The sequence below is a fragment of the Periplaneta americana genome, chromosome 2, assembly GCF_040183065.1.
Source record: "Periplaneta americana isolate PAMFEO1 chromosome 2, P.americana_PAMFEO1_priV1, whole genome shotgun sequence".
NCBI lineage: Eukaryota > Metazoa > Arthropoda > Insecta > Blattodea > Blattidae > Periplaneta > Periplaneta americana.
In genome coordinates, this window is record NC_091118.1 from 9,580,411 (window position 1) to 9,602,610 (window position 22,200).

Below are 22,200 nucleotides of genomic sequence, written 5' to 3' on the forward strand. Positions count from 1 at the left end.
ACCGATCAAAATACCCCTCATTTCTCGTGAAAAACAACAACTGAATAGACTACAGTGGACTATAGTGCACTTTATGTTGTCAGCAAACAGCTGGATACATTAAGAAGATTGATTGATGAATACCCATAAATGAGATTCAAACTTCAGACATAAATTATTTTTTTCAGCTAAACCATTATTCAAATACGTTTGACTTTTTCGTTACTTACAACCTAAAGATTCTGTTCTTAAAATTAATGCAGTTTTACACCTTTCACCCTGTATATGATCATGGATAAGCAGTTGACCAGTGTGGCTGACAGTCCATCTATGTGGGGAGGTTAAGTGTAGTATGATAGCGTAAATATGCATATACACGCCAAAATAGCAGACTCTCCACGTATCTAAAAGAAAGGGCCTCAAATATTTTATAGCATCTGTAGTTTATGACTCGGTTAAGAGAGAAGTTTTATATGATATTCTTATTGAATTTGGTATTCGCATGAAACTAGTTCGATTAATTAAAATGTGTCTGAGTGAAACGTACAGCAGAGTCCGTATAGGCCAGCTTCTGTCTGGTGCATTTCCAATTCACTGTGGGCTAAAGCAAGGAGATGCACTATCACTTTTACTTTTTAACTTTGCTCTAGAATATGCCATTAGGAAAGTCCAGGATAACAGAGAGGGTTTGGAATTGAACAGGTTACATCAGCTGCTTGTCTATGCGGATGACGTGAAACGATTAGGGAAAACACGGGAATTTTACTTGAAGCAAGTAAAGAGATAGGTTTGGAAGTAAATCCCGAAAAGACAAAGTATATGATTATGTCTCGTGACCAGAATATTGTACGAAATGGAAATATAAAAATTGGAAATTTATCCTTTGAAGAGGTGGAAAAAATTCAAATACCTGGGAGCAACAGTAACAAATATAAATGATACTCGGGAGGAAATTAAACACAGAATAAATATGGGAAATGCCTGTTATTATTCAGTTGAGAAGCTTTTATCATCCAGTCTGCTGTCAAAAAATCTGAAAGTTAGAATTTATAAAACAGTTATATTACCGATTGTTCTTTATGGTTGTGAAACTTGGACTGTCACTTTGAAAGAGGAACATAGGTTAAGGGTGTTTGAGAATAAGGTGCTTAGGAGAATATTTGGGGCTAAGAGGGATGAAGTTACAGGAGAATGGAGAAAGTTACACAACTCAGAACTGCACGCGTTGTATTCTTCACGTGACATAATTAGGAACATTAAATCCAGACGTTTGAGATGGGCAGGGCATGTAGCATGTATGGACGAATCCAGAAATGCATATAGAGTGTTAGTTGGTTGGCCGGAGGGAAAGAGACCTTTGTGGAGGCCGAGACGTAGATGGTAGGATAATATTAAAATGTATTTGAGGGAGGTGGGATATGATGATAGAGACTGGATTAATCTTGCTCAGGATAGGGAGCGATGGCGGGCTTATGTGAGGGCGGCAATGAACCTTCGGGTTCCTTGAAAGCCAGTAAGTAAATAAGTAAGTAGTTTGAAAGGAATGATAAGTAAAGAATTTCATTTAGTATAATATTGTATCATGCCAGTCAGGAGAGTATGAAGTGTATTGTTACAGGAGAGATATTATTTTCGTGCCAGGTGTTTGAAGCAGTGATGAGATGGGTGAAGAAGGAGCCTGACATGCGCAGAAAAGACCTGCCCCGCCTGCTGGCTACGGTGCGCATGCCCCTGCTCACACCCCACTACTTGGCTGACAGAGTGGCTGTGGAGGAGCTGATCAGGACATCGCATGAGTGCCGGTAACAAGCCGTGGAGTTATAACTTACACTTGTCACATTCTTTAGTGCAATATTTAATACAGTAGTGTCAGAGTTGTAAGCTCCAAAACCGGTTGTGGAGCTAGAGTCGGAGTGTGAACTTGCTTATGTCTGTGGAAACACCGGAGCATGCAACGAGTCTAGTGGAGCGCTCTGCTCGGTTTAGTCTCTGTCTGACATCGCTGATTTAATATTAATACACTGCTACCACGATTTAATAGAATGTATTTGAGTTTAAGGAAAGCAGAAAACAGTACAACGTGGTCTGTTGTTGTGATGGAAATCCAAGCCCCGCATACCGTTAAGGCATCATGTCACAAACATGTTCACGTCTGAGTATTTTTGACAAGTAAATATTATTCAACACTTAGAAAATGGCGCAGATATTAAGGATATTGCTGGAGCATTTAAGGTAATAGTTATTTATTTGGAAAACTTATTATATATCTTTCACGCGTTAAATTTTATGTTGCCTTAAAAACATGTTTCGACCTGTCATTGGTCATCTTCAGAACTGGTCGTTACTGGTCTTGGCGCCTTTTGTTTTTCCTGTGGGGGTGTGTTTGTGTAGTGTAATGTGGAGTCAAAGAGTGTATGTGTTCTGAAATTGAGTTGTGTGTTGAGAATTTCATTCGGATGGGTTTTTGTGTGTTTGTATATTTCGTATTGTGGCACTGAATCTTTGATCAGAATTCCTTAGTCAAAGATTCATTGCCACTAAATTCAATAACTCACTTTCTAGTTACAGACAAACATATCGAGGTCTACCTCAGGGCGCTGTCCTCAGCACAACTTTATTCAATATTTATATAAATGACTTACCCTCCCTATTAGAGGAATCAAACATGAAAACAGCACTATTTGCAGATGATATAGTTTTGTGGACTTCCGGATCTTACAGACATAGAGACAAAATTCAAAATTCTGCTCTTAAAGCTCTAAATCAACTACATGAATGGAATACTTCAAATTTGATGACACTCAATTTAAGCAAAAGTAACTACCAAATATTTTTACTCGGTAAAAAAGAAAGAGAATTCAATATCCAATACAATGGCCAATACCTTCCTAGGACTTAGGAATCCGGAATATTTATCTTTAGGACTCATACTCATGTATGTTGTGGCTTTCATGTAACTGTTTTCTTAACGGTCACCAGTTTTTACGATGTGGCAGTTACATCACCTGACGTAAACCCCCATTATGCAAGGGGGACCGCACCTGTCGTTGGTCAACGGGTCCTTCGGACCTAGCCGGGAGGACTAAACAGATGTTATTTAGATCCACCGACCTTTCCCTCATGTGCCGCTGAGGGACGCTGTTGTGCTGTGATAGGCCAGCACATATGTAAATGGCATTTCCTCCATTTTAGATGAAACAGTTATACCGCTGTGACTCGGTCCCCAGATCCTCATCTGTTAAAAGTAGGGTGTACCACGGGCAGGTTGAGGTTGGGAATTGGGTAGGAGAGGCTATAGGAGGCGCATCACTACCCCTTACACCCTCTCTACAGAATAGGTATCTGAGCTTCACCCATATGTGTCCTGTGTAACGATCCAGCAGAATGAATGAAGACCACGTGAAGACCTGTGCAGCATTAAGATCAGAAGAAACTACAGTTCAAAAGTATTGGAAAACACGACTGCTAATGGCTTCATTGCCAGATGCAAGGCACTAGACAACAACTTATGAATCCAAATATCTTGGAGTTATTTTCGATAGTAAGTTAACATGGAGCAACCATTTGAAATACATTTCTGAAAAAGCTCGTAAAAGATTCTCCCTTCTAAAAAGACTAGCAGGAAAGAAATGGGGCTGCTCTAGGAATACTTTGAACACTAGGCCTACATACAAAATGTTTATACAGCCAGTGCTGACATACTGCAGAGGAATTTTAATTACTTCACCTTTCCTAAACGACATAGAATATGTTCAAAACCAAGCTCTCAGACTCATTACTGGTGGAATCAAAACAACTCCAATAGATTCTATGAGATTCCTCACTAATATTAACAGCATCAAAATGACAATAGAAGAAAAAGCACTGATTCAGTATGAAAAACTTATCAGATTACCAGGAATCAATTGGCATTCATACAGTCCTCTCTGTAGATTGAAAACTCAAAAAAGTTTCATATTCATTGTTCAAGAATTAAAACAGAAAATCAATATCTGAATTTAAAAGAAAACTTACAAATTAAACCGAACCCTAATCTAATATAATAATATAATATAATCTAAATTTAACGGAAGAAATACTGAAATCAGAAGTAAACACTGAAATACTGAAACAATTGTCTTTAGAGACAATTAATATTAGGTACCCTCCACAAAACTGGCTTCATTTATACACTGACGGATCCATGATCTCCAGAGAACAAGGTGCCAATGCAGGTGTTACGTGCTGTCTCTTCTCACTTTATAGATCACTTGGCTATGGAAGAACAAGTTTTATGGTGAAATCATTGCAATAAGTGAATGTCTCAGGAATCTTCTATGCCACATCAATAAATTTAGGAATGCAGTTATATTGTCAGACTCCAAAGCAGCTATTCTATCAATCGTCTCTAAACACACATCTTCATCTCAAACAGCAGAAATAACTAAAATGCTCTCTCAATTAATATCACTCAATAAAAGAATTGTATTCCATGGATACCATCCCATTGTGGAATCCTGGGAAATGAGAATGCGGATGCTTTAGCAAAGAAGGGCAGCACTGCTACTTACAGACCTGTTACTAAATCTTTATATTACTCTGTGAAAAGAGTTATTAAATCTACATACCGGTACTTAGACTTCAACAAACAAAATTTGATAACACAATCCCAAGGGAAAAAATGGAACTCTCTGCATCAAAATCCACAGTTAATTCCCAATTTACCACGAAAATCGTCTGTAGCTGCATTTAGATTGGCAACAGGCCATGATTGTTTGGCCAAACACCTGCATAGAATTGGAATATATCAGTCCCCTAACTGCCCATTGTGCAACTCAAACCAAGAAATGGATTCGGAACACCTCAAAATCTGTGCTTCAGTGGCTGGCCATGATAATATCTTTGAAAAATATTGGAGTGCAAGAGGTCAAATGACTGTATTGTCAAACGCCTGGCATTAGAAAACAACAACAACAATTTCTCTTATGATAAGAGTAAAAATCAGAATCATATGAATAGTACTTCATCATCATATCCATCACTTATTATAGCCTACAGGATCTGTTACGGTCTCATGCCAGCGCTGTCGTGGTCTTCCCAATTTCCTCTTTCCTCTTGGTACATAAGTAAGAATCTGTTTAGGCCATCTAGTGCGATCCATCCTTTCGACATGTTTTTTCCACTGAAGTCGATATTGTTGAACAAAATAGTACTTACGGAATAAAAATTAGGGGAAAGTTATTGTTTTTTGAGAAAAAAAAGTTCATTTGGGATTAATATGATATTAGAAATTTTTGTTGTACTCTATAATGAGAATAAAATTCAGTTATATTACTTCGAGCATGTATATCCATTAAGAAGCAATTTTAACGATCTAGTACCAGTAGACATTCTGGTAATTTCTGGTTCATATCCTGAATTTTGAACATGTACATAAAGGAATTGTGGTTACCAAGCAACGAGAAGAAAAACTGTTTATAATTGAAGGGGTGAGAATGATATTGTCCTAAGCCACACAGACAAAATTTTACAGGAGAGCATGTTAAAGGTTTAGAGTCCAGTGCTGTTAGGTGCGGTATCATAATTTCTTCGACATATATTTACGTCATTTGTTGAGTAATCATTATTAGTTATTTATGGTACTTGTGAGGTAAGTGCATCTTTATTGCGTGAGTGGAAAGATTTAAGCACGAGGCGTCAGCCGAACGCAATAAAGATCACGCTCACAAGTACCATACGTAATTTTATCCATGACCATAACGAAAAATTATGTTTTGTAAAAGAAAATATGTTGAAAATAAGTCCTTATGTAATCACATATCATGGCATGGATTTTAAAATCGATATGTGTACTAGGTAGGTCATGATGTAGGAGGCCATGATTAGTGAAGAATGGTATCTAAGGCATTGGATAAATAACAAATTATAATTAATTATATAATTTTAATATATATTTTTTCTTTTTAAACGTGTATTTTCGTCTTTTTGAAGTTTCAGGGATTATTTAGAAGTGTTCACAGGACTAATGTGATTAAAATAATTTCACATTTTACTTCTGTAAACTTAAGAGGAATATTAAAACTTAATTAATCATCGTGTCTGTTTAGCTGAGTTGACTAACGCGTGTTATTATAAAATCCTATCCTATAAACGCAACTTCGCAGGTTCAAGTCTCCTCGCCTCCCAAAAGGTAAATTATTACAAATTAAAACAAAAAAATACATGTTAGATATGGATGCAATGCACAAATTACGATGTAGTAGATAGAGAAAAGAGAAGGAGATTGAGTGTATGTGTATTTAAGAAATGGTAATAAAGAAGTAGAGGTAGTGACATCTAGTAACTAATATATTAACTTCTTGAGCAATAGTTGAATGGAAAAGTGTACGTATGTACCCGGGTACTAGGAAAATACTAATGAACTGTGAGATAAAGTTCAAACTGTGAGGTAAAGTCTTTATCTCACTAGTGGAATAAAGTAATGTTGAACAAAAGCCTACTTTACAAACGCAAAAGTATTTAGTATAGGCATGTTTTTCGTTATGGTCATGGATAAAATATTTTACTAGTTGATTCCACTTATGTGTAAGAAATTAACTCGGAAAAAAACTATTTTTGTTGAAAGTGTAGCTTTGAACTATCTCCGTCTCATCCCTTCAATTATTTCTCAGTTTGCATTGTGGTAACCTTATTTTGGAATATTTTAGAAAAAGTATTTATGCATTCAGTTTGCTGGACATTTGGAAAATTGCATTTGGATTGTTGGACATTCAGGAAATTGTATTTGGGAAAGTGGATCGAAAAATTGTCTATTTGAGAAAATGACCATTTAGTATTGGATTCGGGAAAGTTAGTCATAAAGCTCTGACCAGTATAGTGCTGCTTAACAGTAAGGTTATAAAATAGACACTCCGTATTTTGGCTTTTATATGGACGCTTGAGTAGATATCTAAAATGTATTTTTTTTTTCTAAAAATTGCATTCCCCCCCCCCCCAGCCCCCTTCAAATTTAAGGCACATTTTCTGAGGAAGTGTGTGATATGAATACACCCAGTAATATGTTTACAGAGATCTGCTGGACGAAGCCCGTGACTACCATCTGATGCCTGAGCGGCGATCTCTGCTACAGAGCTTCAGGACTCGCCCGCGTTGCTGTAACTACATAATGGGACACATCTTTGCTGTTGGCGGGCTCACTAAGTCAGGTAATCACACAGAACTGCAGTATTGTGATTTAAGAGCAGATCAGGGCACCTCATACCTGTTAGTTCCTTTTAGACGTCAGTACTCTACCTAAGCATCATCAGTACAGTTAGGAACATTATGTGTGGAAAGACTGTGCGTGACAGAAGCCTACACACATGGATTGGATTAGCATTGTGTTTCCAGATCTAGCTATCGTAGAGTAAAGTGGGAGTGTATTTGTTTATTTATCTATTTATTTACTTATTTATGTATTTATTTATTTACTTATTAATTTGTTTATTTATTTACTTATGTATTTATTTTACTTATTTTTTATTTATTTACTTATTTAGGCATTTATTTATTTATTTATTTATGTGTTTATTTATTTATTTATTTGTTTATTTATTTACTTATGTATTTATTTTACTTATTTTTTATTTATTTACTTATTTATGCATTTATTTATTTACTTATGTATTTTACTTATTTTTTTTCTTTACTTATTTATGCCTTTATTTATTCATTTATTTATTTATGTATTTATTTATTTACTTATTAATTTGTTTATTTATTTACTTATGTATTTATTTTACTTATTTTTTATTTATTTACTTATTTATGCATTTATTTATTTACTTATGTATTTTACTTATTTTTATTTCTTTACTTATTTATGTATTTATTTATTTACTTATTAATTTATTTATTTACTTATGTATTTATTTTACTTATTTTTTATTTATTTACTTATTTATGCATTTATTTGTTTACTTATTAATTTGTTTATTTATTTATTTATGTATTTATTTTACTTATTTTTTATTTATTTACTTATTTATGCATTTATTTATTTACTTATGTATTTTACTTATTTTTATTTCTTTACTTATTTATGCCTTTATTTATTCATTTATTTATTTATGTATTTATTTATTTACTTATTAATTTGTTTATTTATTTACTTATGTATTTATTTTACTTATTTTTTATTTATTTACTTATTTATACATTTATTTATTTACTTATTAATTTGTTTATTTATTTACTTATGTATTTATTTTACTTTTTTATTTATTTACATGTATTTATTTATTTGCATTGTATTTAATGTATTTAGTTATTTATTATTTCTTCACATATTTATTCATTTACTTATTTATTAATTTATTTACATTATATTAATACGCTACTTATTTATTAGTTCTTCAGATATTTATTTATTTATTTACTTATCTATTAATTAATTTACGTGTTATTTACTCCCTTATTCCTTATTAATTAATTATTTAATTAATGTGCTGACTTGCCTGTTTTCTTATTTATTTATTTATTTACTTATTTTCTTGCATATTTTTTTCTTTGCTTGCTTATTTGCCCTTCCTGGTAGAGGGGCAGAGAAGGCCTGACGGCCTTATCTCTGCCAGGTTAAATAAATAAATACTACTACTAATACTACTATTTATTAGTTGTATTTATTTGTTTTATCCTTTTTTTTTTGTTTGTATATATTAACATCTTTGATAGCCAAATCAGTACATTTCTCGGACTGCAAGAACCCACTCTCCTCTATCCAACCATTGTCCTTCTCTTAACTGTCTTCTCTCCATCTCTTCCAGGATGCCCTTTTACCATGTTGTCATTGGTTTTCCCCTCTTCCTTATGTATTTATTTATTCATTAATTTATTCGTTTTTTATTTTTCTGTTTATCTATGTTGTTTTCAAATGTCAGGCGTTTGACAATAAAGTCATTTGACCTCTTGCACTCCAATATTTTTCAAAGATATTATCATGACATCCACTGAAGCACAGATTTTGAGGTGTTCCGAATCCATTTCTTGGTTTGAGCTGCACAATGGGCAGTTAGGGGACTGATATATTCCAATTCTATGCAGGTGTTTGGCCAAACATTCATGGCCTGTTGCCAATCTAAATGCAGCTACAGACTATTTTTGTGGTGAATCGGGAATTAACTGTGGATTATGATGCAGAGAGTTCAACTTACGATAGGTTTATCAGAACATAACTCCATCTAAGTCAAGGATCATATGATATATTTTTCAAATAGTGAATGCTGAGTGGTTTCTCTTTGCAGACGAAGTTTCCTCCTCTGAATATGTGCAAGAACTCTGACTGTACTCCTATAAATTCAGCCGTGAATGCTTCTCAATGCTCAGTCCAGAGAATGTACCACCTGGTGCAGTCTGCCATACTGTAATGAACACAGTAACTTCGTATAGTGACCAAAGCGCTCCATTAGTGTATGAACGGCTGCCTCCATTGTTTGTCTTTTCCAGGGGACTCTCTGAGCACGGTGGAGGTGTTCGACCCGATAGTGGGGCGCTGGCAGCTGGCCGAGGCCATGAGCATGTTGCGGAGTCGTGTGGGCGTGGCAGTCATGCGCAACAGGCTGTACGCGTTCGGAGGCTACAATGGCTGCGACCGGCTGTCCACTGTCGAGGTGTTTGACCCTCAGAAACGCATGTGGAGCCGGGTCTCTCCCATGCACTGCAAACGGAGGTCAGTCCCCACTGTGCTCTCTTCCCATGAATCATGATGAAACTATTGTCAATATTTATGGTGTCAAAATACTTCACTAATTGTTTGTATGCATCTGATGTCTGATTAGTGAAATATGTAGCTAATTGGCGATTTATGCAATGGAGGGGGAAAGGAACTGGCCACCTTACCCCATTATCTCCTCGCCTAGTTGCCTCATAAGTGGCGCCATGTTGGTATCACTTATGGGGTTCAGACCTGTCTTCGGATAGTTAACTAAACAACAACATACTCACCAGGAACATTTGAGGAGAGCAACAGTTTGCATTCAGGAAAGGAAAATTATGCAACGATAAGTAGGTCTATTTTAGAATGAAACTTTTGTTAGAGAAACATTGAGAATTCAATATATTGCATTTCTTGATTTGAAGAAAGCTTTTGATAGAGTAAATATCAACAGATTTTTAACTATGTAAACAAATGATCAAATTTGATAGCAGATTACTCAAAATATTTGTAACTTATACAAAATAACTTGAATTACATTCAAATTTTGAGCTAAAGACAGATTTGTACTGGTATCAAAGATGTGAAATTTTGCTCCTCTTATTCAATACAGCATTTTTCAAAAATGATACATAACTGCAATCAAAATTATTATTGAATGACAGGATTTGAAATAGAGAGCTCAGACTCGTCAAATTTTGTGTTTAGAAAGAATATTTTTATGGAGACAAAATTCTTTTGTGACTATTGTGCAAGTTACAACATCATCGAGCACTCTTTTAAACTACATCCTCTATTTTTTAATATTATCTGAAAGAGTATAATATATATGCAGTACTTCATTTGTTTTGTACACAAGCACTATTATTATGGTTACTATGGTAACAATTTAATTGTTGATACATTTCGTTAGTCCTATGTTACGAAAGCAGTTTTGTTGATGAAATCAACTTAAAAGAAGATGTTCTTAACAGAAAATTATAGAATTGAGATTCTGATGATAGATTTGGTGACAGAAGACGTACACAATAAAAGGTAGATTCTGTTTCACAGATAGAAGAATGTAGGCTAGTTGCTCTTTGACCATTAGCAAAATGGAAAGTGTCAAATCGTGGCCAGTGGATGGTCTACCAGATAAATCTCGGAATTTTGCTTCTATTCTACTCAAAATTGACTGAGAAATAAATGGCCGATTTGGATGATGGGTTTTTTTTACAAAGTATGTTTGTATTTATTAACACTACAATTGGGTATACACCCGGTGGCAGTGATATATAATATACAATAATTACAATTACTGCAATAAACCTAGGACTATAAATAAAAACTATTCTATAATAACGCCTATGGTAAGCAGAAGTAAATCTAACTTATAAGTACTTCTATTTCACCCAACTATTACCAATTTAAATAATTACATATCACCTTAATTACATACCAACTTAATTACATATCTTAATTAATTACATATCACCTTAATTTATTTACATATCAACTAAATTACATATCATCTTAATTAATTACATATCAACTTAATTAATTATATATCAACTCAATTAATTACATGCAAGAGGAGTAGACTCCTCTTGATTACATGACACAACTTAAATAATTACACTGCACCTCCAATTACATTTTCAGTCTAATCTTCTCAACCTTTCCTTAAATGTATTGATTTTAAGATGACCATCCTGAAAGATTGCTGCAGGTAAGCTGTTCCAGTCTACTATTGTGCGGTTAGCAAAGGAAAATTTTGCCACGTCCGTTCTTTGTTTTCTACATTTAAACTTCCTAATATGATCAGCCGTTCCTAGGTATGATGGTGTTGCTAATCTAGCATTGATGTCGGTCCATGCTTTGTGTCCCATTTGTGCCTTAAACATTGTGGTGAGTCTGGTTTTTCGTCGCCTTGATTTGAGAAGTTCCTACCCTAAGTCTTTTACTATCTCCTCACCATGTCCCTTCCCCATTTTGACATATTTTGCTGCCTTGCATTGGACCTTTTCTATTGAATCGATTTGGTTTTGTCTGTACGGATCCCAACCTACTGCTCCATATTTCATAATTGGGCGAACAAGGGTTTTGTACGCTAATTCTTTTGACTTTCGGTTAGATTTCTTCAGAATACGCATAGAGAAATGTAGTGCTTTCCAGGCTTTCCTTGTGGTATTAGTGACTTGTTCCTCCCAACCCAGTTTGTTACTTAAATATATACCTATGTATTTACAAGTGTTCACTTGTGGCACCGATGTACCATTCAGCTGATATTCGAGACAAATTTGTGTGTGTGATTGTACTATTAATCGTTGATATACTGACGTCCACCACACAACAGGGACGTGTGTACCAAGATTTAGTCTTCGTAAGTGGGTTCAGAGGAAGTGTCTGTGTTTTTCCTCACACCATGTTAATAATTTTGTATTATAGCAACACTAAAAGCAGTGCATGCCTAATTATGAAAATAACAGGCTTTAATGTCTTAACTGAATGTCCTCACTAAGAATATCTAAAGCAATTTATAATTTTATTACTAGAGCCCTGAAGTTCAAGCCCTAAAAACTTCTAAAATATACATGTAGATATGCCTTTAAAAAGCAAATCTTACTTTCAGGTATAGCTCCCTTTGAATAATTTCAAGGGAAAAATTGTTCCAGGGCCAGGTATCGATCCCGGGACCTTTGGCTGAAAACAACCAAAGCTTTACCAACTGAGCTACATAGGAACTTTACCTGACACCATCTAAGGAAAAAATTGAGATGGTATCGGGTGAAGTTCCAGTTTTTTGTGTGTGTGTGTGTGCGTGCGCGTGCGTGCGTGATTTCTATGTTATATGGATACATTATTATCCCATCTATGGCATCACAATGTTAATAAAGTCGTTTATTGAATATGAGCAACACAAAACAGTTTTTTTCAGCTTTTCTTAAATTTACCATTTTTGGACTATGGCCCTTCTGGAAAGGAGCGATTCATTTGTCATTGATATTGAATTGTATATCTGCAGCGCTGTGGGAGCTGCAGCCCTCAACGACTGTTTGTATGTGTGTGGAGGCTACGATGGAGTGACATCGCTCAACACTGTGGAGTGCTACCAACCTGACAAGGACGAGTGGAGCGTGGTGGCAAGCATGATCAAGCATCGCAGTGCCGGTGGTGTTGTAGCCTTCGAAGGCTTCATATATGCACTTGGTGGACATGATGGACTCTCCATATTTGATTCGGTACATGTTGATTATTGGCCTTCTGCATTACCAAGAAAAGAGTATGCTACGATGTTGTTTGCCCATCATTTGTCATGCAAACAATTATTTAATAAATTAATACGTAATATTAAAATACAAAGGTTTAACGGAAGGGTTAGTACATACAGTCTATACAAAACTAGAAAGGTATTGACAGTTCAGCGGCTTCTAAGCGTCACCATGGCAACCGCTCAAACTAGCCAATCAGAGACCATGACAACAGGCCGACGTTGCCTACTGTTTCGCAGCGAGCATGTGCTTTGTTCGGAAGTGTTGAATCTTTGCTACTGTGTTACAGCAAGTATTGGTGTTCTGTCGTTGCTACGGTTTTCGTTGATATTTTGTTGTTGATGAAGGTAGAATTAGTTTGAGTTTAGTTTTAAATTTAATTTAGTTGTGAGTGTATTTGTAACGCAATTTATAATGTCCGTGTGTTTCACTTATACAATGTTGCAAGGCATCACTCCTGCAGTTTGCGGCAAAAAACGAACCAGGGCTCAGAGGGAGAAAGGAGTGCTACAAGGGACAGCAAAAGGTCTAGAAGTAACAGAAAAGGTGCTCCTAGCCAGACGAGAGAAATGGTTTGTAATGTGCAGGACTATTTCGAGAAAGAAGAGACAATGGCGAGCCTCTTATTCCTGAAGCTGAGACGAGATGTTATGGCACCAACCTGCGCGAAGTTTTAAATTGCCGGCCAGCAGGGTAGAGGAGTGGGGGTTGTTTGGGTTACGGTTCTCAAGCTCAGAGCGGCAGGCATATCTGTTTCATCTCTTTCCAAAGACATTCGTCTTACCTTAGTATCACCACTTTCCTACTCAAGAATCCGAAGGTACCTAATGGAATTACGCCCGCTATTCCATCTTTATACTTTTATTCTCCGTCCGAATCAGACGACTGATCTGTGCTGGAATCAGATGTCCCTAAGTTTATGGAAATGTTCTCCAAAATACTGTCCATCACGTGCTCACTTTCAGTGTAATTGTTCTCTACTTTCTTCACATTATCATACACTGATATCCATTCTTGGAAGAAGCGCTTACAGAGTCGGCCTCTGCTTATGCGTAGCATAGAAATTATAGATGAGTCTTCTTAGGACTTCCTCATCAAAACTGTCCACAGCTGCAACAATCTTCTTCTTCGGCTGTGATTTTTCCGGACTGGATAAAGAATCTGCTGTTCCTGCCTCAATATTTTTCCCTTCTTTCCTGATTCTTGCCAAGGTTCGCTTTGAAATACCAATGACAGCCAGTACTCTTGCACACACGCTTTTCAATGGAATTGGTATTCCATTTACAACCTCTTCTGACATGAATTTCCATATATTTTATGCTATTTCATGTCCTTGACTATGAACTACTGTATGTTTTCACACCTTAGACAATGCCATAATGAGGGCTGTCAGAAGGACAATGTTTTCAGTATTAGCAATAGCGGTAGTAGCAGAACGATCTGAACACTCGGAATGCTAGTAACCAACTAACCCAACACCCCTCCAGTTGAGTGTGAGGGCGAGTCCAAGCAAACGAACTAAAATGCGTCCCTCGCGCCGGTGCCATAACTTCTCGTCCAGGCTCTACAGCAAGTGGTAAATAGTGCTGCAGAGGATCTCAAAATAGGAAAGAACACCATTGCTAAAATAGGAAAGGAAAATTTTTAATTGAATGAGCAAGAGGATGGACCTTCCCGACTTGAAACCCCTGGAAAACAAAATTGGAAAAGCGGGTGACAAATTTAGATGCCTTTCAGGAGGATGCAATTCGGCGGCATGAGGAGGAGCATCCTACGTTAAAAAAAGCTGCAAACTTTGCTTTGAGTTGCGGATCTTTTCCACAGCAGTGTTTCTTCTCTGCACACTGTTTTAAAGAATTTAGGTTTCAAATATAAAACAATCAATGGTCGTAAGATATTAATGATTCCATATTCACATTCATTCATACGTTTATTATTATTATTATTATTATTATTATTATTATTAGTCTCATTTTGAGAGAGGAACAGAGATTAAGGGTGTTTGAGAATAAGGTTCTTAGGAAAATATTTGGGGCTAAGAGGGATGAAGTTACAGGAGAATGGAGAAAGTTACACAACGCAGAGCTGCACGCATTGTATTTTTCACCTGACATAATTAGGAACATTAAATCCAGACGTTTGAGATGGGCAGGGCATGTAGCACTTATGGGCGAATCCAGAAATGCATATAGAGTGTTAGTTGGGAGGCCAGCGGGAAAAAGACCTTTGGGGAGGCCGAGACGTAGATGGGAAGATAATATTAAAATGGATTTGAGGGAGGTGGGATATGATGGTAGAGACTGGATTAATCTTGCTCAGGATAGGGATCAATGCCGGGCTTATGTGAGGGCGGCAATGAACCTTCGGGTTCCTTAAAAGCCATTTGTAAGTAAGTAAGTAAGTAAGTAAGTCTCATTTTGAGAGAGGAACAGAGATTAAGGGTGTTTGAGAATAAGGTTCTTAGGAAAATATTTGGGGCTAAGAGGGATGAAGTTACAGGAGAATGGAGAAAGTTACACAACACAGAGCTGCATGCATTGTATTTTTCACCTGACATAATTAGGAACATTAAATCCAGACGTTTGAGATGGGCAGGACATGTAGCACTTATGGGCGAATCCAGAAATGCATATAGAGTGTTAGTTGGGAGGCCGGCGGGAAAAAGACCTTTGGGGAGGCCGAGACGTAGATGGGAAGATAATATTAAAATGGATTTGAGGGAGGTGGGATATGATGGTAGAGACTGGATTAATCTTGCTCAGGATAGGGATCAATGCCGGGCTTATGTGAGGGCGGCAATGAACCTTCAGGTTCCTTAAAAGCCAATAAGTAAGTAAGTATTATTAGTCTGGTCAAAGACTACCATATGATACAAATTTCTGAGTTTATGATCTCGTGTCAGCTGCTTAGTTCCGACATGGCAGGCTGTACTACTTCACAATGTCACTCCCTTTCCGCGTGTGCGAGAGAGAACTGTCAATACCTTTCTAGTTTTGTATAGACTGTAGGCTACAAGTATACAGCAAACTCATATTTTGTACTTTTCTGTACTTTAAGCAGTTCTGCTTATATTTTGTATAAGAAAGTAGGGAAAGCAGATTTTCTAAAAATTGAAAAGAAGAAACAAGTCTATGTTCATTGCATATTAAAAAAATAAAACATAAGTCTGTCTGTTGAAGGTGGAGCGGTATGACCCCCACACTAGCAAATGGACGGCCTGTGTACCCATGCTCACCAGGAGGTGCCGTCTGGGTGTGGCCACCCTCAACGGGAAGCTGTATGTGTGCGGCGGTTATGATGGTTCCACATTCCTGCAGACAGTGGAGATGTTCGACCCAGCAACCAATCAGTAAGTTGAAGTTGTAACGACTGGATAACTGCATACTGTTATCCAATTATTCTTTTCCTTTTATTTTCCACATTCATTGATCAAAACTCCCATCTAGAACATAAGCATTTTTCTTCCACATCTCCTGCATACCTGCCTATAACATGTCTGCTTCCCTAAAATCAAGGATGAAGTGTCGCTCATTTCTGACTGCATTGAGATTCGTTATGAGCTGGTGCTTAGCATAAAATTTGTTGAATATGATCAGTAGTTTAATCATGTTTAAAACAATTTGATCCTTCAACTTGTTGTTAAAACATGGTTTCTAATCATGTTTAAAACAATTGATCACCCAACTTGTTAATGATAGTTTCTTATCATGATTAAAGCAATTGATCACCGAACTTGTTGTTAAACATAGTTTCTAATCATGTTTAAGAGGAATTCATTACCCAGCTTGTTGTAAAACATAGTTTCTAATCATATTTAAAACAATTCATCACCCAGCTTGATGTTAAATATAGTTTCTAATCATGTTTAAAAGCAATTGATTACCAAGCTTGTTGTAAAACATAGTTTCTAATCATGTTTAAAACAATTCATCACCCAGCTTGATGTTAAATATAGTTTCTAATCATGTTTAAAAGCAATTGATTACCCAGCTTGTTGTAAAACAGTTTCTAATCATGTTTAAAACAATTCATCACCCAGCTTGGTGTAAAATATAGTTTCTAATCATGTTTAAGACAATTCATCACCCAGCTTAGTGTTAAATATAGTTTCTAATCATGTTTAAAGCAATTCATCACCCAGTGACAAATAGCGTCGAAACGGGCCGAAGGTAAATACCTTTTTAACAATTTTAACACTTTTAACGTGTGACAGAGTAAATTTTATGTTTTTAACAAAGTGTTAACGAGAACTTTAATCAATTAAATATAGTTTCTAATCATGTTTAAAACAATTCATCACCCAGCTTGGTGTTAAATATAGTTTCTAATCATGTTTAAAACAATTCATCACCCAGCTTGGTGTTAAATATAGTTTCTAATCATGTTTAAAACAATTCATCACCCAGCTTGGTGTTAAACATAGTTTCTAATCATGTTTAAAACAATTCATCACACAGCTTGGTGTTAAATATAGTTTCTAATCATGTTTAAAGCAATTCATCACCCAGCTTGGTGTTAAATATAGTTTCAAATCATGTTTAAAAGCAATTGATTACCCAGTTTGTTGTAAAACATTGTTTCTAATCATGTTTAAAGCAATTCATCACCCAGCTTGGTGTTAAATACAGTTTCTAGTCATGTTTAAAAGCAATTGATTACTCAGTTTGTTGTAAAACATAGTTTCTAATCATGTTTAAAGCAATTGATCACCCAGCTTGGTGTTAAATATAGTTTCTAATCATGTTTAAAACAATTCATCATCCGGCGTGGTGTTAAATATAGTTTCTAATCATGTTTAAAACAATTCATCACCCAGCTTGGTGTTAAATATAGTTTCTAATCATGTTTAAAACAATTCATCACCCAACTTGGTGTAAAATATAGTTTCTAATCATGTTTAAAAGTAATTGATTACCCAGTTTGTTGTTATATAGTTTCTAATCATGTTTAAAACAGTTTGTCACCCAGCTTGGTGTTAAATATAGTTTCTAATCATGTTTAAAAGTAATTGATTACCCAGTTTGTTGTTAAACATAGTTTCTAATCATGTTTAAAGCAATTCATCACTCAGCATGGTGTTAAATATAGTTTCAAATCATGTTTAAAAGCAATTGATTACCCAGTTTGTTGTAAAACATAGTTTCTAATCATGTTTAAAGCAATTGATCACCCAGCTTGGTGTTAAATATAGTTTCTAATCATGTTTAAAAGCAATTGATTACCCAGCTTGTTAAACATAGTTTCTAATCATGTTTAAAGCAATTGATCACCCAGCTTGTTAAACATAGTTTCTAATCATGTTTAAAACAATTACCCAACTTGTTAAAAATAGTTTCTAATCATGTTCAAAACAATTGTTCACCGAACTTGTTAAAGATTGTAACCATCAGTAAGTTGAGCTTGTGACGACTGGATAACTATATACTGTCTACGCTGTATTTATTGTTTTTTGTAGGGAGATTTTAACCTCAAAGCAACACACATTAAAATACAGGAAATGAACTCAGTTTATTAGAATATTAAAATTAACATGAACAGAATTTATTTTATTTTAAATACGTGTTGTTGATTGTGCAGTTTGTGCCTGCCATTTTGGATTGGTGTTTATCAAGACTTGCGGGATATTGCGTGTACGATATTAATCAATATCACATATACTTAGTTGGAATAACGTAATGAATATCAGTACTTTAATGTATGTCATCAAGATAAAGTTATGTCTCATGTAATGAGCGTATTATACTATGCTCGAATAAAAATAATAATAATAATAATAATATCACACTATCGACTGAGATGCGCTATCAAATGTGCCAGTACTATTGATTATTGAAAGACGAGTCTACATTCCGGGCTTCATTATCACAAAATCCATTTGAAAAATATTCCTTAAATGCGAGATTTTCCTTAAACCAGGTTTTCCTTAAAAGCGGGAATTAATTAATTTATTCTAATGCGAGAATTTCTTTAAAAATGGGAACTTAAAATAGTTATTTATGGCACTTGTGAGGTAAGTGCATCTTTATTGCGCGAGTGGAAAGATTTAAGCATGAGGCGTCAGCCGAGCGCAATAAAGATCACGCTTACAAGTACCATACGTAATTTTATCCATGACCATAACGAAAAATTGTTTTATAAAAGAAAATATGTTGAAAATAAGTCCTCATATAATCACCTATCATGGCACGGATTTTAGAATCGATACGTGTACTAGGTAGGCTATGATGTAGGAGACCATGATTAGTGAAGAATGGTATCTAAGGCTTTGGATAAATAATAAATTATAATTAATTATATAATTTTAATATATATTTTTTTCATTTTAAACGTGTATCTTCGTCTTTTTGAAGTTTCAGGGATTATTTAGAAGTCTTGACAGGACTAATGTGATTAAAATAATTTCACATTTTACTTCTGTAAACTTAAGAGGAATATTTAAACGTAATTAATCATCGTTTCTGTTTAGCTCAGTTGGCTAATACGTGTCGTTTTAAAATCCTAAATCCTATAAACCCAACTTCGCAGGTTCAAGTCTCCTCACATCCCAAAAGGTAAATTATTGCAAAATTAAAAAAAAATGCGTATTAGATATGCATGCAATGCACAAATTACGACGTAGTAGATAGAGAAAAGAGAATGAGATTGAGTGTATGTATATTTAAGAAATGGTAATAAAGAAGTGGAGGTAGTGACATCTAGTAACTAATATATTAACTTCTTGAGTAATAGTTGAATGGAAAAGTATACGTGTGTGCCCGGGTACTAGGAATATACTAATGAACTGTGAGATAAAGTTCAAACTGTGAAGGAAAGTCTTTTGGCCGGCTTGTCCAAGTATTGTTAGAACACTTAACGACTGTTAAACCTTCAACAGTTTGTTAAATACAGTTTTTCCATTTGTTCAACACCAGTTTGGCTTAACAGGTTCTTAACCGTTTGTTAACTATAAATGTAGGATTTCAGGCCGTTAACTCATTTAACAAACAGTTAAACATGGCGGATAACACCACAGCTGTTCAGACAAAAGTTGTGAAAATAACATGTTATGTTTCTCTTTGAGGAATGTTTAGAGTAAGGGCCGGTTTCACCAAGCTTCAGTAAATCAGTCCAAATGAAACATTAACTAGTACTGAACATTAAAATATTTACACGAGTACGTTTATATGTGCGCTGGCTCCGTAGACTTCAAGCCGAACAGATATATATGCCTCGTTGCGTTGGTTACGTCATGACTCTCCGATGATGTAGTCAGTAGCGAGTTGGCTTGCCACCCCAGGGGCCCGTGTTCGATTCTCGGTGATAAACTTTCTTTTATTAACGTAACTAATTTTTATACGTGTTACCTTTCTTCATTTTTTAAATTTTGTGTAGTGGAACGAATTATTTCGCAACTCTGGCTCCACTAGGAGAATTTAATAAACTCTTGGGAGATCAATTTTCTTCCCGAAATAAAACAAAGATAAACAAACAAATTAAAGAAAAGTAAAAGAAATACACATGTGGATCTAATACATTGTCCACATTCCACCGGCGTCTATCACTGCCTGGCATTTTTGGGGCATTGAGTCCACCAGATCGCGGAAATAGTTCTGGTCCTTAGCGAAATCTTCACAGGTAGCCAGAACTTGATCCCAGAACTGATCTGGATTTTGAGGTGGGATGTCTCGATATTTGTCAATCCTCCTCTTTTTCATGCTTTTCCGTGAACCGTCTTTGAACGTTTATGGCTGTGTGCGCGGGGTGATTATCCTGCTGGAAAATTAAATTTCCATCGGAAAGAAAACGATTATAAATTCCAAGAATCCAGCTCTTATCGCTAGCTATAATATAATTCTAATAAATGAAAGTTAATATACCAATTAAGTTTTGTTATGTTTGAATGCACATTGTGTATTAATTTACTACTATTTCTTAGGTACCGGTATGTAGTTATAATAATCACTTTCATGTCTTAAAATAAAACTCAGTTGTATGTTACCTAGTTGACTAGTTCCAGCTTTGTCTCAGCCGTTCTGATGATATTCTAACCTATGATCAGTTTCTTCTAAAATTTTGAGTACCGGTACCACGATCTTCGTGACGCGGTATCTTTTGTGAATTTTTGTGTCATTCAAATTTTCAAAATGATCGGTTTTTAAATGGTTAACATTATCTCCATTTGACTCTTAATTTTCGAGCAGTTCCAGATATAACAATTCTGCGTCGAAACGTTCCGCCATTTTATATTGCAACTAATGAATAATTAAAAATTTAAAGACGGAAATTTCTATCACTAAATTTAATGATAGTTTTACTGGTTCGTTAGGCTAAAGATGCTTGATGAGATATAAAAATGATTGAATGAACCAGTAAGTTACATTAATGAATCATTAAAACCTTAATGAAGCTTTGTGAAACCGGCCATAAGACTGGTAATATATAATTTAAAAGATATTTTGGAATATTAATATAGGGAAGATAATCTTTATAAGTCAACTGATTACCATACTGATGCTTATTTCGATGCTGAGCTATTATCCATTTAATATTGAGGAAATGTGCGATCTCAACGTGGCAAGAAATCGGAGTCAGATTTGAATGTCCTACAAATAGAAATAGGCCACTTGTTCCAATTCAGCAGCTACTATTAACTCTAGATTCTATGTTACTGGCTCTTCAACTATAGCCGATGTCAATAGTGCTTCAAAATACGCAGTGAGTAAATAATAAAATATTTCAGCAGCAATTGCTTGTTTAGGACGAAATTACATATAATTTATACATGGACCTGAATTAGAGAATTTTATATGATACGGAATTCTCCTCGGGGTTTTGTGTACAGTTGACTACACACACATTCGTGTAATTATTATCACCTGGTGGTCATAATGCTGAGATTTTTCTAAACAGAAATTCATATTTAGCATTATAAAATATAACCATACTTATAATAATTATTATTATTCAATAGTAGTCAATGCAACTTTCATTTATCAACTCTCTGTACTGTATTAATCATGGCTACTGTAACAGGTTACGATTTTACACATGTTTCATGACTTACTCTACAGTACAGAATTTATATAATAATATCAGCCAATAAGAAGTTGTCTTATATATGCAAAATCATTACCAACTGCTGTTGAGTAGTTAGAATAGTATTAACGACAGTTAAAGTTAAGTGTTGGTTATTTTAAACAAAATTATGTTGGAAAAATGGAAAACATCTTAACAAAACGTTAAAAATAAACCAGCAGTTAATTTAACATTTGTCAAGCAAAATTAAACATTACTTGGAAAAACTGGCCATTTATCTCACTA

The 22,200-nt window shown here is 35.1% G+C and overlaps 1 protein-coding gene across 3 annotated transcripts in view; it reads left to right on the forward strand.

Moving 5' to 3' along the window:
- The window catches only part of KLHL18 (Kelch like family member 18), a 51,393-nt gene that overhangs the window by 23,193 nt on the left and 6,000 nt on the right, over positions 1-22,200 (forward strand). For all 3 annotated transcript variants that reach the window (XM_069844616.1, XM_069844617.1, XM_069844618.1), the window contains exons 5-9: positions 1,621-1,781; positions 7,027-7,163; positions 9,442-9,664; positions 12,654-12,870; positions 16,080-16,249. In XM_069844616.1, coding sequence (XP_069700717.1) covers positions 1,621-1,781; positions 7,027-7,163; positions 9,442-9,664; positions 12,654-12,870; positions 16,080-16,249 — 908 coding nt within the window. The remainder of the gene's footprint in view (positions 1-1,620; positions 1,782-7,026; positions 7,164-9,441; positions 9,665-12,653; positions 12,871-16,079; positions 16,250-22,200) is intronic.